At 47.3% G+C, this 16730-nt stretch overlaps 1 protein-coding gene across 1 annotated transcript; it reads left to right on the top strand.

The window, feature by feature from the left end:
* Positions 1–4988: 4988 nt before the first annotated feature.
* cpn1 (carboxypeptidase N, polypeptide 1) lies at positions 4989–15809 on the top strand. Its single transcript, XM_036547055.1, has 9 exons — positions 4989–5273; positions 8150–8346; positions 8943–9098; positions 11969–12145; positions 12571–12682; positions 13341–13480; positions 13952–14051; positions 14753–14871; positions 15464–15809. Exons 1-9 carry the CDS (start codon positions 5060–5062, stop codon positions 15575–15577), a joined length of 1329 nt encoding a protein of 442 aa, XP_036402948.1. The 5' UTR covers positions 4989–5059; the 3' UTR covers positions 15578–15809.
* Positions 15810–16730: the final 921 nt, after the last annotated feature.

Genomic DNA, 16730 nt, shown 5'->3' with positions numbered 1-16730 from the left:
GATTCCTGACTTCGTTTTCTGCCTGCCGATTCGGATCTGTTTGACGCCATTTGCCTGCCTGGTTCCTGACTCTGCCTGCCCCGACTACCGATTCTGCATCTGCCCCCGGACTGCTTCCCCGTGTTTTCGAACTCTGCCTGTCCCTGTACCACGAACTGCCTACCGATTCCAATTAAACGCTTGGATCCGTATACCCTGTGGTCCGCGTTTGTGTCCCGATCTCCTATCCTGACATCGAGCTCACGTTGTGTTCAGGGCAAACATCGTAACAGTTGAGCTACTTGGGATCTCCTTTAAACCTTTATATTTAAGCTAACACATGAAACACATAAAAGTGTGTAAGATACTTAGATAATGAAATGCTGAAATTTACTGCCAACTCATGGAAACTGCCCGCAGTGTTCTAATGCTTTGTGATGGGGAGTCAGTAGGGGGCGCTCACACTCCATGAGTTACTCAGTTCTCGTTTTAGTTTCCTTTCCTTGCTTTACATTTCAGCCTTGAGTTTACCTCACTGCCATACATATCATCATGTCCTTAACATTTCTGATTCTGGACACACACATACACTGACACTTGCCCTAATGCTGACACACAAGTCTTATCCCCTGACAGTGTCCTGTGGTGTACAGTGTTCACTGTGGTTCTCCACAGCAATGCTGCAGGTAATTTATGGCTTGTCCTTTCTCTCTCCCTCTCTGGCACACTAAAAACAGACTTCTCTCTGTTCTGTGCTGAGGCCGATGTGTTTGTTGAATGCTGGTTGCTTTTATCATTCCCTGAGACATCAAAATGTATCAACACCCTAACGATCTCAGAGTGAGAGCGAACCACACAAACACGGTCTGTACACACTCTCTGTACACACCTTGCAACACCACCCAACACACCTCGCCTCTAACTGTCAACACCACCCTGGTGTTAGGATGAAAACCTCATCCCAGTAACATCTGACAAGTGTACAACTTTCTACTGTCTGCTGTCTGTGTGGAAAATAAATCCATGCAGAAGCTTTTGACTAAAAGCAAAGAAATATATTGACACTGATTCAACAGTGAGATAAATTTCCTGAATTCAAACCGCGTAGTGTTGAAACAGAGACATGAAAGAGATAAAAACTGAGCACAGACATTTTGACAGCACGCTACATCCCCAAATTAACACCTGTCCATCTCAGAATTATTCCGTTATCAAACTTACATTACACTGTTTACTGAAACAAGACACAGATAACTGCTCAGTGACGTCCATATGATCCAGAGTGGCACCCTGGGACCATCATAAATAACCAGCCTAGATGAAGGCCATGGGCTGGCTGCCCTGCCCCAGACACAGAGTGTTCTGCTTTGCTGCCATGGCGATGTCAGCAAGTCTGAAGAAGGAACAACAATAAAGTGCGCTGAGCGCTGATCGGGAGAGGAACAGAAGAGAACCAAACCCAGAGACAGGCGGCGACTTGGCGCTAACACTCAGGAACCACTGGCCTGACACTGACACCCCCCCAAAAATAACCCCGTAATTCTTTCATCTACTTTCTTTCCTTTAATATCTTATCTGATATTATGTAAATTATAAGATTAAAAAACAGTAATAAAAACAACATCAATGACCTATTCGTCAATGTCCCGAAAACATCACCTACCTCCAATTTACTGAGGCAATTAGGAATAAGTACCTTGCACAAAGGTATGACTGTAGTGTCCCACTTGGGTATCCAATCAGTAACCTTTTAGGTTACAAGTGCCACTGCACCACACTGCTGCTCCTACCATTGCTGCTAGCAATGTAGTTTCTGTGAGATTTCCTCCCCACCACGACGAGAGACTTCCATGTCTTCTCCATATGGAACACATTTCAAATGATCCCTTAAACCTGGCCTGTACGCATTTCAAGAATCAAGAATCAAGAACCAAGAACTTTATTCGTCACATACACAGTTATAAACAGTACAACTTGTGGTGAAATGTAAAACTGGTCTAACTCCTTAGACTGTGCAAAATAGCAGAGATAAAAAAATAGACAAAAATAGATAAAAGGAAAAAAATGTACAGTAAGAATAAAAACTAGAAAGTAAAAATATGTACAATAAGAATAAGAATAATAAGAATAAAAAATAAAAAGTACCACATCATTAAAGTCCAGAGTTTGTGTTCAAGATTAGTGTGGTGGGCATGTCCATATTGAGGAGTCTGATGGGGGAAGAAGCTTGTCCTGAGCCTCTCAGTTTTGGCCATCAGATTGCAGAAGCACTTGGCCAGACTTCAGCAAGCTGAACAGGCAGTTACTGGGATGGGCGGAGTCCATAATAATTTTGACAGCTCTGGTATCTCCACATCAGCTCTGCATTGCCTTTTTTACCTGAGACAAATTTACCATTTGACGAATGATTGCCTCCTTCATGTTGTTTATATTTAGCACATACTAGAAGGCTATTATTATTTTAATGGGTGCTAAAGTAGAGATGTGTGCAGTGATGTAGCATGTGCCATCCTGTTCTATGAGCTAAAGTTGTCGGTCCGCACGAGAGAGCCAGCTCAGGGCCACACCCACAGGCCTCCCCCTGTGTCCCAGTTGTCCCTACATTTGCCCTTTGTATCACCTGTCAGTCAAAACCCTGTATGTGGCACCAGGGCAGGGTGCACATTTACCCTCAGACTGCTAACTGTGCTAACCCTGTGTCTGATTGTGTCACTTGATAAAGGAGTGTGCTCTAATAGATAACCACGATTCCCTTTTAACTTGATTGCATCTAAATTCTGTGGCTTTAACATTTGCGCCACACTCCACGTGAGCGAGTTTTAATCTACACACAGAGGCCGCCGTAAATGAAATCATTTGGATGAAGACAGAGACTGGGGGATTGGCCTGGCCATCGTATCGGTCTTTGTGTTGTAATGAAAACCATCACGAAGACCACAATGGCTACAAATGCAATTTCACCATGAAACCGAGCCTAAGTGAAGCACCTGCTGCTGGCGGGACACCCCTCTGTGAATCAGCAGGCTTGTTGGCCAGGGTAAAATGAAACAGCTCGAGGAGTATTAGCAGCTGAAAGGTGAGGTATTCGCCCCCTCCTATTCCGAGACCTCTGGTCAGTGCAGAGAAACAGGAGCTATTATAAGAGGCAGGCACTGAAGCACAGCTCTGTTCCAGACCACAGCAGACTGGGAAGCTGGTGCTGGATTGGATTTCAGTTCCCCTCTGAATGAAACCAGAGAGAGGACAGAGGGACCCTCTACAGGACACGCACAATAGCAGCTCTCTGCTGCGCATGAATGGACCATACCAGCTGCTGAAGCACAGAACAGAGGTGGTCCATCATTAAGTGTTTAAGAACACCAGAAACACAGCCACTGCTACAACTTCCACTCTCCCACTCTACTGCCCTGCTGCTAATGCCACCAGTGGGACTGGCCTCTGCTATGTTTAATAATGATACTCATAGTAATGAATGTATTTGTTTATTGATCTGTTTATGTATTTCACAGATAAAGCATTGGAGAAACGTAAAAGGCTGATAACCCGTAATGTTGATTATGATGTTAACTATAGGGCTTGCACAACATTGTCACTTTTCAAAAACAGGAAGCAAGTTCTTTCTACACAATTGTCCAAAAACCCGCTATGTGTTTGTATTACAACATGAAATGATGTCATATGGAGCATTAAATGCCTACACATCTAGCAGACGTGCAGGTGAGAAGAGTACAGAGATCCCTGAATGTCCCACAGACATGTACCCCCCCACAACCCCCCCCCCCCCACACAGTTTATCTAACGATTGCGACCAAAACAAACTGAGCTCGGGTTACAGCTCGAGAACACGATGTGAAACTCTGACGGCAGCCACCGCAGAAGGCCCGACGGGAAATGAGGTCACAGCTTTCTGTGGCACTTTGTACTGATTGACCCCCCCCCCCCACCTCAAACCCACTCCCGCCACCCTGTCGTACAAGCTGACAGGGGAGCGACAAAACTGCCCAAATGGCCACAGATCACTTCCACCACCTTTTACCATGGGGGGGGGGGGGGGCGCTGAGGGCGAACGTCAGCTGTCACTGCTCCATGTGAGTGACAGCTGACCCTAATGGGGGGTGGGGGGTGGGGGGTGGGGGGGGTACCCAGGAGCCACTTCCCCCTTTCCCAGAAGGAGCTTTTGAAAGCCTGCCTCTGCAGTGTGTATTTATCCAAGAGTTAATGAATGAGCCAGTGTTGTAGGAGAGGGGAGAGGGTGGGGGGTGTGGGGGTGTGTGGAGGGGGTTTTAGCGGCTGCGCTGACTGCACTACACTAATGCTAACACCTCCCCCTCCAAACCAAACTGAGCAGAGGCAGGGAGAACCACACGCATGCTCTCCCTCTGCCTCTCTGTCTCCCTCTGCCTCTGTCTGTCGCTCTCTGACTCTCTCTCTCCTCCTCTGTCTCTCTCCCTCTCTCGTTCTCTCTTTCTCTCTCTCTGTTTGTGTTGATTCACTAATTATTGTTTTCAAAGCTGGTTAAAGGCAGAGACAAACCACCAGACAAAGGCAAACTCTGAGCAGAAACAAAACTATCATTTATGAGAGAACCTAAGAATCGTTTTGGGGGGGGGGGGGGGGGGTAAAGGGATCGAGACTGGGAAATTGGGAGGGTGATACAGAGAGAGATGGGGGAGGGAAAGAGGGGGCTGTCCTTATTTGCTCTCCTGTGTCTCAGAGTGAGGGATGCAGTGGGAGGGGCCAGAACCCTGGGGAGTGAGAGTTCTCTCCCCCTACGCAGGAAGGCCAGCGGACAGAGAGAGACCGCCACCGAGGGAGGCAGGTGGGCAGGCAGCACGGCAGGCACACAGACAGGCAGGCACACAGACTCACACACACAGAGGCACACAAACAGGCTGACAGGCAGACTCACACACAGACAGGCACACTCACAGTCAGATTCACAGACAGACGCACAGGCAGACTCACAGACAGACAGACAGGCAGACTCACAGTCAGACTTATAGACAGGCACACAGGCAGACCCACAGACAGGCAGGCAGACAGATACACAGACAGGTAGACTCACTCACAGGTGTGGAAGATGTGGAGCTGGGCTCTGGCTGGCGTGCTGTTCCTTAGCACGGTGCAGGCCATCGATTTCCGCCACCACCGCTATGAGGACCTGGTGCGGGCTCTGCTCAGCGTGCAGAATGAGTGTCCCTATGTCACGCGTGTCTACAGCATCGGCCGCAGCGTAGAGGGCAGGCACCTGTACGTGCTGGAGTTCAGCGACCACCCGGGGATCCACGAGCCAAGTACGCTCTCTCTCTCCTACTGCTGTCCCTCTCCACCTCCTCTGACTCCTCTGCACCTCCTCTCTGTCTCCCCTCTACACCTCCTCTCTGTCTCCTCTCCACCTCCCCTCTGACTCCTCTGCACCTCCTCTCTGTCTCCCCTCTACACCTCCTCTCTGTCTCCTCTCCACCTCCTCTCTGACTCCTCTACACCTCCTCTCTGTCTCCCCTCTACACCTCCTCTCTGACTCCTCTACACCTCCTCACCCTTTCTCCTCTCTACTCTCTCACCGCTGCTCCTCTGTTCCTCTCCTCTGCTTCTGTAGCAGGTGCTGTGTTGGGATGGGGGGGGGGGGCATGTTTGGGTTTGCATGCTTTTAATTCCTCAGTTCAGTTGGCAGAGTTTCCGGGGGGGTATTTATGTTCAGTTCTATTTAGTGTGATTGTTATTTGCTGCTGCCATATGAGACAACAGCAAACCCTGCAGTAGTTTTTGCTGTGAGCCTGGTGTCCTGCCTGGACTTTAGGATCTGTATGTGAGGGCTGCTGTCAGGCAGAGAGGCTACCTGCACCACAGGTGACAGTGCTGGGTTTGCCCTCCCTGACAGCGTGTCTTATCCCAAACGCAAATATAATGTAATTGTAATAGATTGAGAAGTCTGTTCAGCACAAGAATATATCAGAAATATATTGCAACATACCAAAATCTCTAACATATTTTGGAATAGTATTTAAACTGTCCTCATTCAATTCATTTATTCAAAGCATTTTTGGAGCAATTTAACTTCTTGAAAGGTTAACTTTTCAGTTCAAAGCATTGATGGTTTATTCTTCAGAGAAGGGAGCCATGGAAGGGCATTATGTTAGATGTGAGAATCCCCTGCCCCAAAGGGAGATGGGGTTTAATGCTGACAGATCTACTGCACTTGAGTTTAATGCTGACTGCTTCAACACAGATGCAACAAAATACAACAGAAACTAACTCTGGCCACATAACCGTTCAGCTCTGCCTAAAATTCAGAGGAATTATCAAGTTTTACCAAAGACATGTCACTGGGAACAGTAAATTACAGTTAGACTGAGCCAAGCCATCTGCTCCTTGATAGGCATTCAAATGGCAGATACTGACAGATTTCCCAGCAGATATGCATCTCTTTCTTTCCCTGCCAGCAGAAGAACTCAGCGTCACTTTCAGGATTAAGACAGAGAAAGATTAATGCATGGCGCTTATGTTGGGTTCAGTCACACCAAACAAAGCAAAAGCAAAGCAAATATTTTTCATGTTCAGCAACTCAGTGAGTAAAACCACCCCACGAATCCGATCCACATCGACACAGCGGACTGAATCAAAGCTTAGGTGGCATGCTGGATCTGACCCAACACCAAAACGGTTTATTTAGACAAATGTGCCTCTCCCTGTGATGGCAAGAGGTAGCAAGAGCCTGCCTGTAGCGGGGGGGCGTTTTTGCTGAGGTACGAGTTTCCTTCGGGAGAATGGCAGGATGTACATTTGTTCCACAACGAGGTGCAAACTGGAAAACAGGATGACACCGCTCGGCGTGAGACCCCGCACGGTGTTAACCCTTCAGAGCTCAACCCCCACAGGCTGGCAGTAAGAAAAAAGAGGTCGTATCCTCGGTCCAGAAGCTTCCTCGTGTTTATGAAACATTCGTTTTAATTACCCTCGCAATTTTGTCAGGATTAATTGGTTAATTTTGGTGCTGAAATTTCCCCTCACCCTCACACCTGTGGTCATGCAGTGTGCCAGGTCCTACATGATGACTGTTCTTAAGAGTACCTCGCAAGCTGTCAGTGGATACTAAGCTGTCCTGGCATTTTCACCAACTCCTAATCAGTGTCAAGTTTCACAAGTGGGGCAGCTAACTACAGCCAATGAAAAATCACCATTCGGTAACATTAATTGCTAACCAAAAAAAGCATCTGTTTTCTGTAGCTGTTGGTCTTTCCTATAGACACAGCTCAGTGCAGCATGTGAAGCTCAGAGCAGCAAGTGAGATACGAATAAAATACAGAATGGAGCAAGGAGATGAAAATGCACAGCTGGACCAGCTGTGAGGGGGGAATGGCATCTCCTACGGCAAACAGCACCATGAGTGGAAAACACACAGCTCCAAGAGGTACAGTTACTAACTCTGTGTCCTGAAGATACAGTGAACACCTCCTGCCGGTTACACCAGCATCAGTGACCACTGTGTGGAACAGTGCCGCTCTGAAATAGGTGTTGAGTCCTGAGGTGGGGACGCCGTGCAAATCCCTGACTTCAAAACTCGCATGACGTGCCAGCTCTGAGTCTGTCAGCTCGGCAGCTGCCCACTCATATTAGCGCCAGCTCCACCTGTGGCGCCAGCTCCACCAGCCTGCAGTTTTTATTTAACCGTAGCATGTGCAGCTGCTAGGCTTTAAGAGGTCAGCTCTTGGCCCAGCCCAGTACATGGGTGAAAACGTTGCTCCAATATCATGACAACGTTGTGAGAATGTTAGGAGTAAGCTCAGCTGAGCATTGACAAGGTGTTACTTCTGCATTGTGTCCAATGCCGTGTTGCATGCCTTCAAAATCAAAATTCACCCAGGTTCATTTTTGATAGCCAGAACTGTCATGTTATGCTGTCACACCAGAATCAAGCAGGTCACATGACCATGGGCTGCAGAGATATACTTTCTGCTCTGGGAGGATGGAAATGCTGAAATCAGACCATGACCATACAGGGGTCCAGAGACCACATGACCACAGTGGGGCCGGTGTGGAGGACACCTCTGACCATGGTGAAATGAACTTCTCTAAACCCTGAGGAACTCGTTGGTGAGGAGGGCAGATCAGCGTGATTGGCATTGATGTACATGAATGATTGTGACCTCTGACCCCTGACCTTTTCCAGTGGAGCCGGAGTTCAAGTACGTGGGGAACATGCATGGAAACGAGGTTCTGGGCCGGGAGCTGCTAATCCAGTTCTCTCAGTTCCTGTGTGAGGAGTACCGAGCAGGGAACCAGCGCATCACCCAGCTGATCCAGGACACCCGCATACACATCCTGCCCTCCATGAACCCAGACGGCTATGAAGTGGCGGCCCAGCAGGTACCGCTCCCTCCGCCCCCTCCTCCTCATCACCACATATCCATAGATCATCATGATCTTCACTGTCATCACCATCATCACAAACATCATCACCATCCATGACCTCTCCCAGGTTCAAGGTGTCTTAGTAGCCTTCATCACAGTGTAGCTTCCTCTTCTTCCAGGAGCCAGTGTTTCAGAATTAGTTTCAGGAGCTCTGCTCCGTGCTGGTTCTGAAAAGTGGTTACTGTCATAACCCCACTCACCACTCACCCTGCAGCTCTCCTTCTCTTGCTTCCTCTTTCTCTCTCTCCCTCCCTCTCTTTATCTCACTCTCTCTCCTTCCCTCCCTCTTTCTTTCTCTCCCTCCTTCTCTCACTGTTTCCCTGGGAGAAGACTACCATACTCCTGTGAACCCAGTTGATGTTGCAATGCTGTGTACTCATACACACACATATCTCCCTGTGCCATCGGTTTCTAGATAAGTGTTCCACATACAGCATACCTGTTTAGGTGTCCCAGATCACACCACGGGGACCTTAAGAGAACATGCATCACTGTCTTGTCCTTGTTTTGAAATGTACTAATTGCGAAATGAATTTGCATTTTTGTGACAGGGACCTGAATTCAATGGCTACCTGACAGGCAGAGGAAACTCCAGGGAGGTGGATTTAAACAGGAACTTCCCCGACCTGAACTCTCTCATGTACTACCACGAGAAAACCGATGGCCAGAACCACCACCTGCCCCTGCCAGACAACTGGGAAGAACAGGTAGGAAGCGGGCTCATATATGGGGGGGATGGGGGACCAGTGACAATGTAGAGAGCAACACATACACTTGAGATGGGCTGGGTACAACCTGTCTGCAATGAAGAAAGAAAGGATTAGCGATTTCGTGGAGTGAGAAGATGACACGGGTGAACCCTAAAAGAACCCAAGTGCAGAAAACAAAACTGCAAGTAAACTGCACAAAATCTGTAGCACGCCACACGGAAGCAATGCCCTTTGGGTGACAGCTGCTTCATATGCAGCCCGGCGCGTGATATCATACGACCCTGCGGCTTTGGGAGTCACGTGGCTGTTGTCAGCAGTGTCCGCTTAGTCATACCTGCTCTCAGACGTCAGCGGCAAAAGTGGGGGGAGACCAGATCATGTCCTGTGTATGACCTTGTTCCAAAAGCAAGGTTGAGGATACAGCACGGACCAGCTGGGCTTAGCAGTGCTGCTCTCCCGCCTCCTGTCAAATTCCATCCATACAGGCCAGTCACACAAAGCATAGCATCGGAGGGACTCTGCTAATACCAGCATACAATTAATGATAATGACATGATAATATTAGGTGCAAACTGTTTGATCAATCTTCTCAGCAACAATACAGTGGAGTTTTAGAGAGACACGTGCTTTGTGTCACTGCATCGAGAATTATTGGATTTAAAGGGCTGTTGGAGAAAGTGCTAATCAATCACAGGCTCATTACAATGTTACTGTGTTCAGCTAACGACTACAAGCTACAAAAACCTCCCTCTTCCACCCAAATCACTACGATCACCATGACAACCCCATCCGCAGCAACCTGGCAGAACAGTGCCATGTTGGTTCATGTTTATTCGGTGGCGTCTGTTTCCCGGCTGCCCTGAGCTCTGTCTCCCTCAGCCACTTTTGAGCTTCTTCTGGTAGTTTTATGGATGCAGCACTGGGGTGGGTGGCCGTGAGGCCCAGGGGCCAGCACTCCCTGTACTGTCCCGCTGTATAAGTACATGAGGGCTGTCTTAACTTCTACCTCAATGCTCCTGCTTGCTGAAAAAGTCGCTGGCCAGTGGATTAATCATTCATTGTGCTGTACGTGGAGAAGTTCACTTACTTTCTGTTTGCACTGGAGATCAATATGTGCACTGTTTGTTGGCAGGGTGTGCATGTGTGTGTGTGCGTGTGTGTGTGTGTGTGTGGTAGAAGGGGACTCTGTGCTCTGCAGCTGCAGGGTGTGTGCATTCATCTCCTCAGGCCTGATGGTTTGTTTCTGTTACATGGGGTCACAGAGTGGGCAGATAAACTGCACTGCATTTCCACAGCAGACCCTGCGCAATCGGCAGCAGTTTAACACAGACCCGCACATGGCTCAACAGAGGCGGTGCTAAAACAGGATGTGCTTTAACGCTCACACTCCCCACCATCTCCGCATTTCTAAAACAGCAAGGTTTTGGGGGATGGTCTGGGACACCCCAAGACTGTAGGGGACAGTCTGGGACACCCCGAGGCTGTGGGGCTCCACAGCATTGCCTGCCCTGTATCAAAACATCCCGTGGCACTGGGGCGGCCGGGTCCCAGCTGCGGCCGCAGAACAGCGGAATGCGTGTCCATTCTCTCACAGCGGCGGGTCAGCGAGGGCTTTCGCTGACAGCAGCGGCGGCTTTCTGCTGAGACACGCGCTTCGCAGAGCTCTCCGAGTCCCGCAGCCCACCGCGCTGTGCCCTCCGGGAACCCTGACACATTCCTCTCCGTTTTTCAGCGCTCACGTTTCGCTCGTTTGAAAAACAAAAAAACAAGGGGAGCACGTGCTGTCACACCGGCGCCAGAAATACCCCCACGCCATCTCAGGGTGGAGGGGGTGCGCGCATGCAGCGTTCAGACGAAACCCAAACCCAGCACTGTGATGACAGACAAGCCCGGCTTCCTGCCCACAAGGAGGCACATATAGATATGTATAAATAAAACCACATATATAGACCCATACATCAATGCATAATAAATAACCTTCTTCCATAAACAGACCTCGTCTAACCAGGGCGACAGAAGACTGACAGTTGCCATGGGTAACTGACTTCTTCTGTTGGCAGATCTCTGTTGAACTAACAAAAGGAAGTGGTGGTATATTTTCTCAGCGCAGGGGACATCAGCAGGTCTGCAGAGACATTTTTAGGGGGTCACAGGGACCGGCTGGGGGCACAGAGCCACGACACAACACAGCCAGGGATATTTCAGGAATCATGGGAGTTGGAGAATCGCAGCGTGACCTCACCCTACAGCCCTCCCCAGCGTTGTCTGCGGGGGTCTCTGGAGAGGAGGCTGAGCTCCCTGGTCTGTTAACCAAGCAGGGACACATTCCCTAATGAGTACTTCCCACTGTCACTTCCTCCAGGGAAAATTACATTTTGACATGATATCGATGTACACAGCTGAGTATTTACCGCGTTAACTCCTGTGCCATGCTCAGAGCTGCAGCGGGACTCTCCACTCGTGACTGTAAATGTCACACAGCCAAACAGCTCCCTGCAGCTTCCTCTGTCCCTATTCAGTAAGAGCTGGATAACCTTCGTCCACCCACCGCACAGCCGTTTCCTTCCTTAACTCTCATATGTGAGCTTTTCACCCACTGCTAATGTTAGCTTTTACAGGACACCATATCAGTGGTAGAGCTATGCAAGCATGCATATGTGCCCATTAGTGCAGGAGCTAGAGGTTTGGATTTATGCAGCATTGCTCAATCCATTGTTTTTTTCTTTACCCATATCCTTTCTCTGCTGAGCAAATGACCAGCACTCTGCTAATGCCATCAGAGTGTTTTAATCCTGCTTGCTGAGAAAGAATGCTGATTGTGTGTGTGTGTGTGTGTGTATGTGTGTGCGCCTGCACATTTATTTTAGGTTGAGCCCGAAACCCTTGCAGTGATCAAGTGGATGCAGAACTACAACTTCGTCCTGTCTGCCAACCTGCATGGTGGGGCAGTTGTGGCAAACTACCCCTTCGATAAGTCCCGGGACCCCCGCATGAGGGGCAAGACCACCTACTCCGCCACGCCAGATGATAAGATCTTCAAAAAGGTAAAGCCCTCCGTATTAAAGCGGAGTGGCTCGGCCCCCCTCACACAGTGCAGGAATGCTGAAGTTACTCTAAATTACATAAGAGAGCCCAGGAACCCTCTTGTAACAACGTGCCCTGTGGAACACCAGAGGCTAAGGCAACATCCTCACTCTCACAGAGCAGGGAACACCGCTGAGCCACGCGCAATGTGATACAGCACAGTCCACTTACAAAGCTGTAACCATGATGTGTGTGTGTTTGTGTGTGTGTGCGCCTGTGTGTATGTATATGTGTGCCTATATATGTGTGTGTGTGTGTGCGCACCCATGTATGTATGTGTGCCTGTGTGTGTACCTGTGTGTATGTGTGTCTGTGTGTGTACCTATGTGCCTGTGTGCATTGTGTGTGTGTGTGTGTGTGTGTGTGCGTGTGTGTGTTTTCACAGTTGGCAAAGACCTACTCGTACGCCCACAGCTGGATGCACAAAGGCTGGAACTGCGGGGACTATTTTGATGAGGGGATCACGAATGGTGCCAGCTGGTACTCTCTGTCCAAAGGTGAACCCCCCCCCCCCCCCCCCATCCCCACCACCCCTGCCCTTCCTCTTCCTCTTCCCCAATTCCTGTGCCAACCCGACACCTCGTGATGCCATCACGTGAGCTAGGCGAGACAGCTGGATACAGTTGTCAGTTAGATAGAGACGAGCCACTTACAGCATATCTGCAATGATACTGGGGCAAAGACAATACGATGAAGCCTTGAAACTAACTCACGTCAGCAAAGCTCACGGGGAAGTGGAGAAACCTCTAGACACACAGTCGAACATAAACAGCTGGGTAGTACGTTTGCCTCTTGTTTAGACTTGCAAGTGATATAATGTGTCAAATCCAGTTTATTAGATTTTGGCTTCTTTGGTAATCATGTGACGTCATCATGGGCATTTCATAAATATACCATGGCAGGCTGAGTTGGTGAGTGTTGTCCGTTAAGTCTCTCCTGTGTCTGGCTGAGTAGTGCGAGTTGTCTGCTAAATCTCTCCCATGACACTATGTGGGTGAGAGTTGTTGTTTAAGTCTCCCCATTGACTGGCTGTGTGGATGAGAGTTGTGCACTACGATTCGCATTGTCTGGCTGAATTGGTGAGAGCTGTCCGCTAAGTCTCTCTCCATCTAAGCTCAGGTTCACTGAGGTGACCTCCCCACCCTGCCTCCACAGGAATGCAGGACTTTAACTACCTCCACACCAACTGCTTTGAGATCACTCTGGAGCTCAGCTGCGATAAGTTTCCCCCTGCAACTGACCTGCAGAAGGAGTGGCTTGGCAACAGAGAGGCCCTTGTGTCCTACCTGGAGCAGGTAAGATTACACCTGTGTTTACTGTGCCCTGTACCTGCACTGATGCTGAATCATGAGCATCATCCTTAAATGCAGAGCCATAAAACACTGCCACGAGAGGAGGAGGTGCTGTCATAGGAGACATAACGTTACATTATATTCATGAAATGTAATGCAATGTGGTAACAGTAAGCTTAAATGTAGGCCTATAAGCTTAAACATTTTGTTTATAAGAATAAAGCAACCTGCGTAGGCTATAAGAGTAATTTTGGGTTCACATGCAATATCATGCTCACGTGAGAGGTAATAGCACATAATAATTCAGAAAACTTCATTTAGAACTCACTTCAATTAACGCAACACATACTGAGACAAAAATGTTTTTATATTAAGAATCAACCGCGTATTAGAATCCAATCCTGCTGTAAGTGACGTGTAGGGCTACTTCCGCGATGCAAAACGTTCCCTCACCTGTCCTCCCTTTGCCCGCAGGTACACCACGGCATCAAGGGTATGGTCTACGATGAAAACAACAACCCCATCGCTAACGCGGTGATCTCAGTTGCGGGGATCCACCACGACATTACCAGCGGTGAGTTTGGCAACTGTCGCCAAGGAGACAGCTCTACTACATTGTTTGACGAAAAAAAACGTTTTTATTTTATTACTCCCTAGTGGGAATAATAAAACATATATTATGTAGCCCATTATATATTTCCCTGCCTGTCAAATACGATCCTCTTCCTGGTGAGAAGGGAGGACAACAGTCGTTATTATCGACTTAAGTGATCTAATACAAACCCTGAGCTCATGGAGTAGTCTTAGAGCGCCACCACGAATGCTTAAGTCGTTAGTACCCTAGGGTATAACTTTCGGGAATTATTTTAGAAAACTGCGACGATCTGGTTTGCCATTTCGTTACTCCTGAGATGAACAGGCATTATGGGAACTTAATATCGCATCGTCATCAATAGTTCACTAGGACGTATCTGTTAACTGATGCTCACCGAGGTGTCCTCGGATTAGAATAAACCGAAAATTATTTTAAAATAAATTTCTGATGTAGTTAGACCGGTGTGATACAGGCCTATGTCCCGTGGATCAAAACCTTTTAACGGTTTCTTCCCGGTTTGGCTAAGCAATTTCGGTCATCCTGCTCTGAGTTTGTGAGGAGCTCCGGGGCTGAGGACTATCCTGCTCTCCTGCTGACAGCAGGATCGTTTTAAAATTTCAGAATGAATGTAAGTCCGATGTCGGATATCACAATGTTGATCTTCCCGTGTCGATATGAAGGGGCGGACGGAGACTATTTCCGGTTACTGCTGCCCGGCACATACACCGTGACCGCGTCCACGGAGGGTTACCTGCCTTCCACCAGCACGGTGACGGTCGGCCCGGCGGAGGCCATACAGGTGAGACCGACCTGACTGTTTTCCTCTCTGGAATAATGATGAATGTCATCGCCGCTGTGTACACCCGCTGTCCCAACTGCTGACCTTCCTAAGCATAGCCTACCCAAATTTAATGTTTCTTAGATTATTTTATTTAGATGTTACGCCATATTAGGCTACTTATAAATTTGCAAGCTAATCTCTAGGCAAGGATTTTAGATATAAGACAATCAAGTTACCTATTATTAAAACACTGCTTGTTTATATATTTACAAATAGAAACATAGGCTATATAAGTAGCTATATAGTTTTTTGTCGTCTTCCGCCATTTTGCAGTTTTGGCCATTAGCTCCTGTAAGTAGGATATGAGCAGGGTAGCTGTTTAAAAAATTATATGTTTGGGTGTTGTGTAAAATGCAATACTGAGATGACTTAGAGTGCAAGCAATCTCAAATTATTTGTAGCTGTCAGGACTTATACAAAAAACCCAGCCTGAATTTAGTGGTCTGCGTGTGTATAGGCTACGTCTATGCATGTTTATACGCATGTAACTGTCAGCTTTCACGCACGATTGTATTTTTGCTTGATTTTTTTTTTTTTGCCTTCGCCACAGTTGCACTTTTATCTGAAACCTGCACCGAAGGACGTAAATCTCAACAAAAACCTTCTCAACAAGAAGGAGACGCACTCAGGAAAGACCCCGCTGCGGAACCCGGGGCCTAGATGAAGAAAAAGGAACGCTATCTGAAAGTTCAACTCTATATTCCTATGCAAATCTTCTTTTTTTTTTATCAAACCTCAAATGTTTATACATTTAATAGCTTTTTTTCTGAATGAATTGCCTATTTTGTTCAGTCTATCATATTTATAAATAGACACGATTTGTATGTATTGTATAATTGTGTGACATGCATTGAAAGAACTATTGCAAACCGCTGTAAAATACAGTAGGCCTATGTCTGCTAATTAAACATGCGAAAAACATTTGAAATGTGCTGAAGGTTTTTAAGGTATGCATATGTTCACATTAACATATAACCTCTGTATTTGCATGCTTTTTTCCAAGATTGCACATACTAATCAAAATATCTTTATAAATCTGTAGTTTTTTTTAATATTATCAAAACATGTCTCAGATGTTAAATGCAAATCATTGCCTTTGCCTGTAAATAATTCTTACATTAAGAAAAACCCAGTGTCAAAAGACAGTATAGCTATGGATTTATGAAACTGATTTATGCGTGACATTGCAATTCCTACCAAAATTATGTCAGTTAAGATGAGCAAACCCCAACATATAATCAACTTTCCAGAACAGGGTCGACTTGTCCCTGCAACACTCAGTACTACGAATAGCCACTAGGTGTCGCTATCAACTTGTGAATACCGAAAATATCCTCCGTTTTTAGTCACCCTGCAGACGTTTCCGTCCGGAGAGATTTAAAAAGCAAAGATACTAAACTGCCGCTAATTAAGTTAATTAAGTCACTAATTTGTACACGCAGCTCACATTTCAATCATCTGACAGACAGTCAATCTGAGCAGCGTTTTTTTGTGTCCTGATGTGAGGTGGATTGCCCGAGTAGAAAATACACGTTTGGTGCTCTTTGAAGTCCTGTTAGGAAATGGTCGCTGTGAAGCATTACTTCCTGTTAAGTGACCATATTTTCCATTGTTTTTCATTGCAGTGGGTCACAGACTCCAACAGGACAATAAAATTTAATAAACAGGAAAAGGATACTTGTTCCAGGAGGGATTTGACTCTGGCATTAAAGTGGTGGCAAACACAGGGATGATATTGTTTTCCAAAATGCTGCATAGTATTTACTTTACAAGACTGACGACTAAATGGACGCGGATTTCACACTGTGGAAGAAAGG

The sequence above is a fragment of the Megalops cyprinoides genome, chromosome 1, assembly GCF_013368585.1.
Source record: "Megalops cyprinoides isolate fMegCyp1 chromosome 1, fMegCyp1.pri, whole genome shotgun sequence".
NCBI classification, from domain to species: Eukaryota; Metazoa; Chordata; class Actinopteri; order Elopiformes; family Megalopidae; genus Megalops; species Megalops cyprinoides.
The sequence above is the reverse complement of the archived record's forward strand: the minus strand, read 5'-3'. Positions and strand labels throughout refer to the sequence as shown.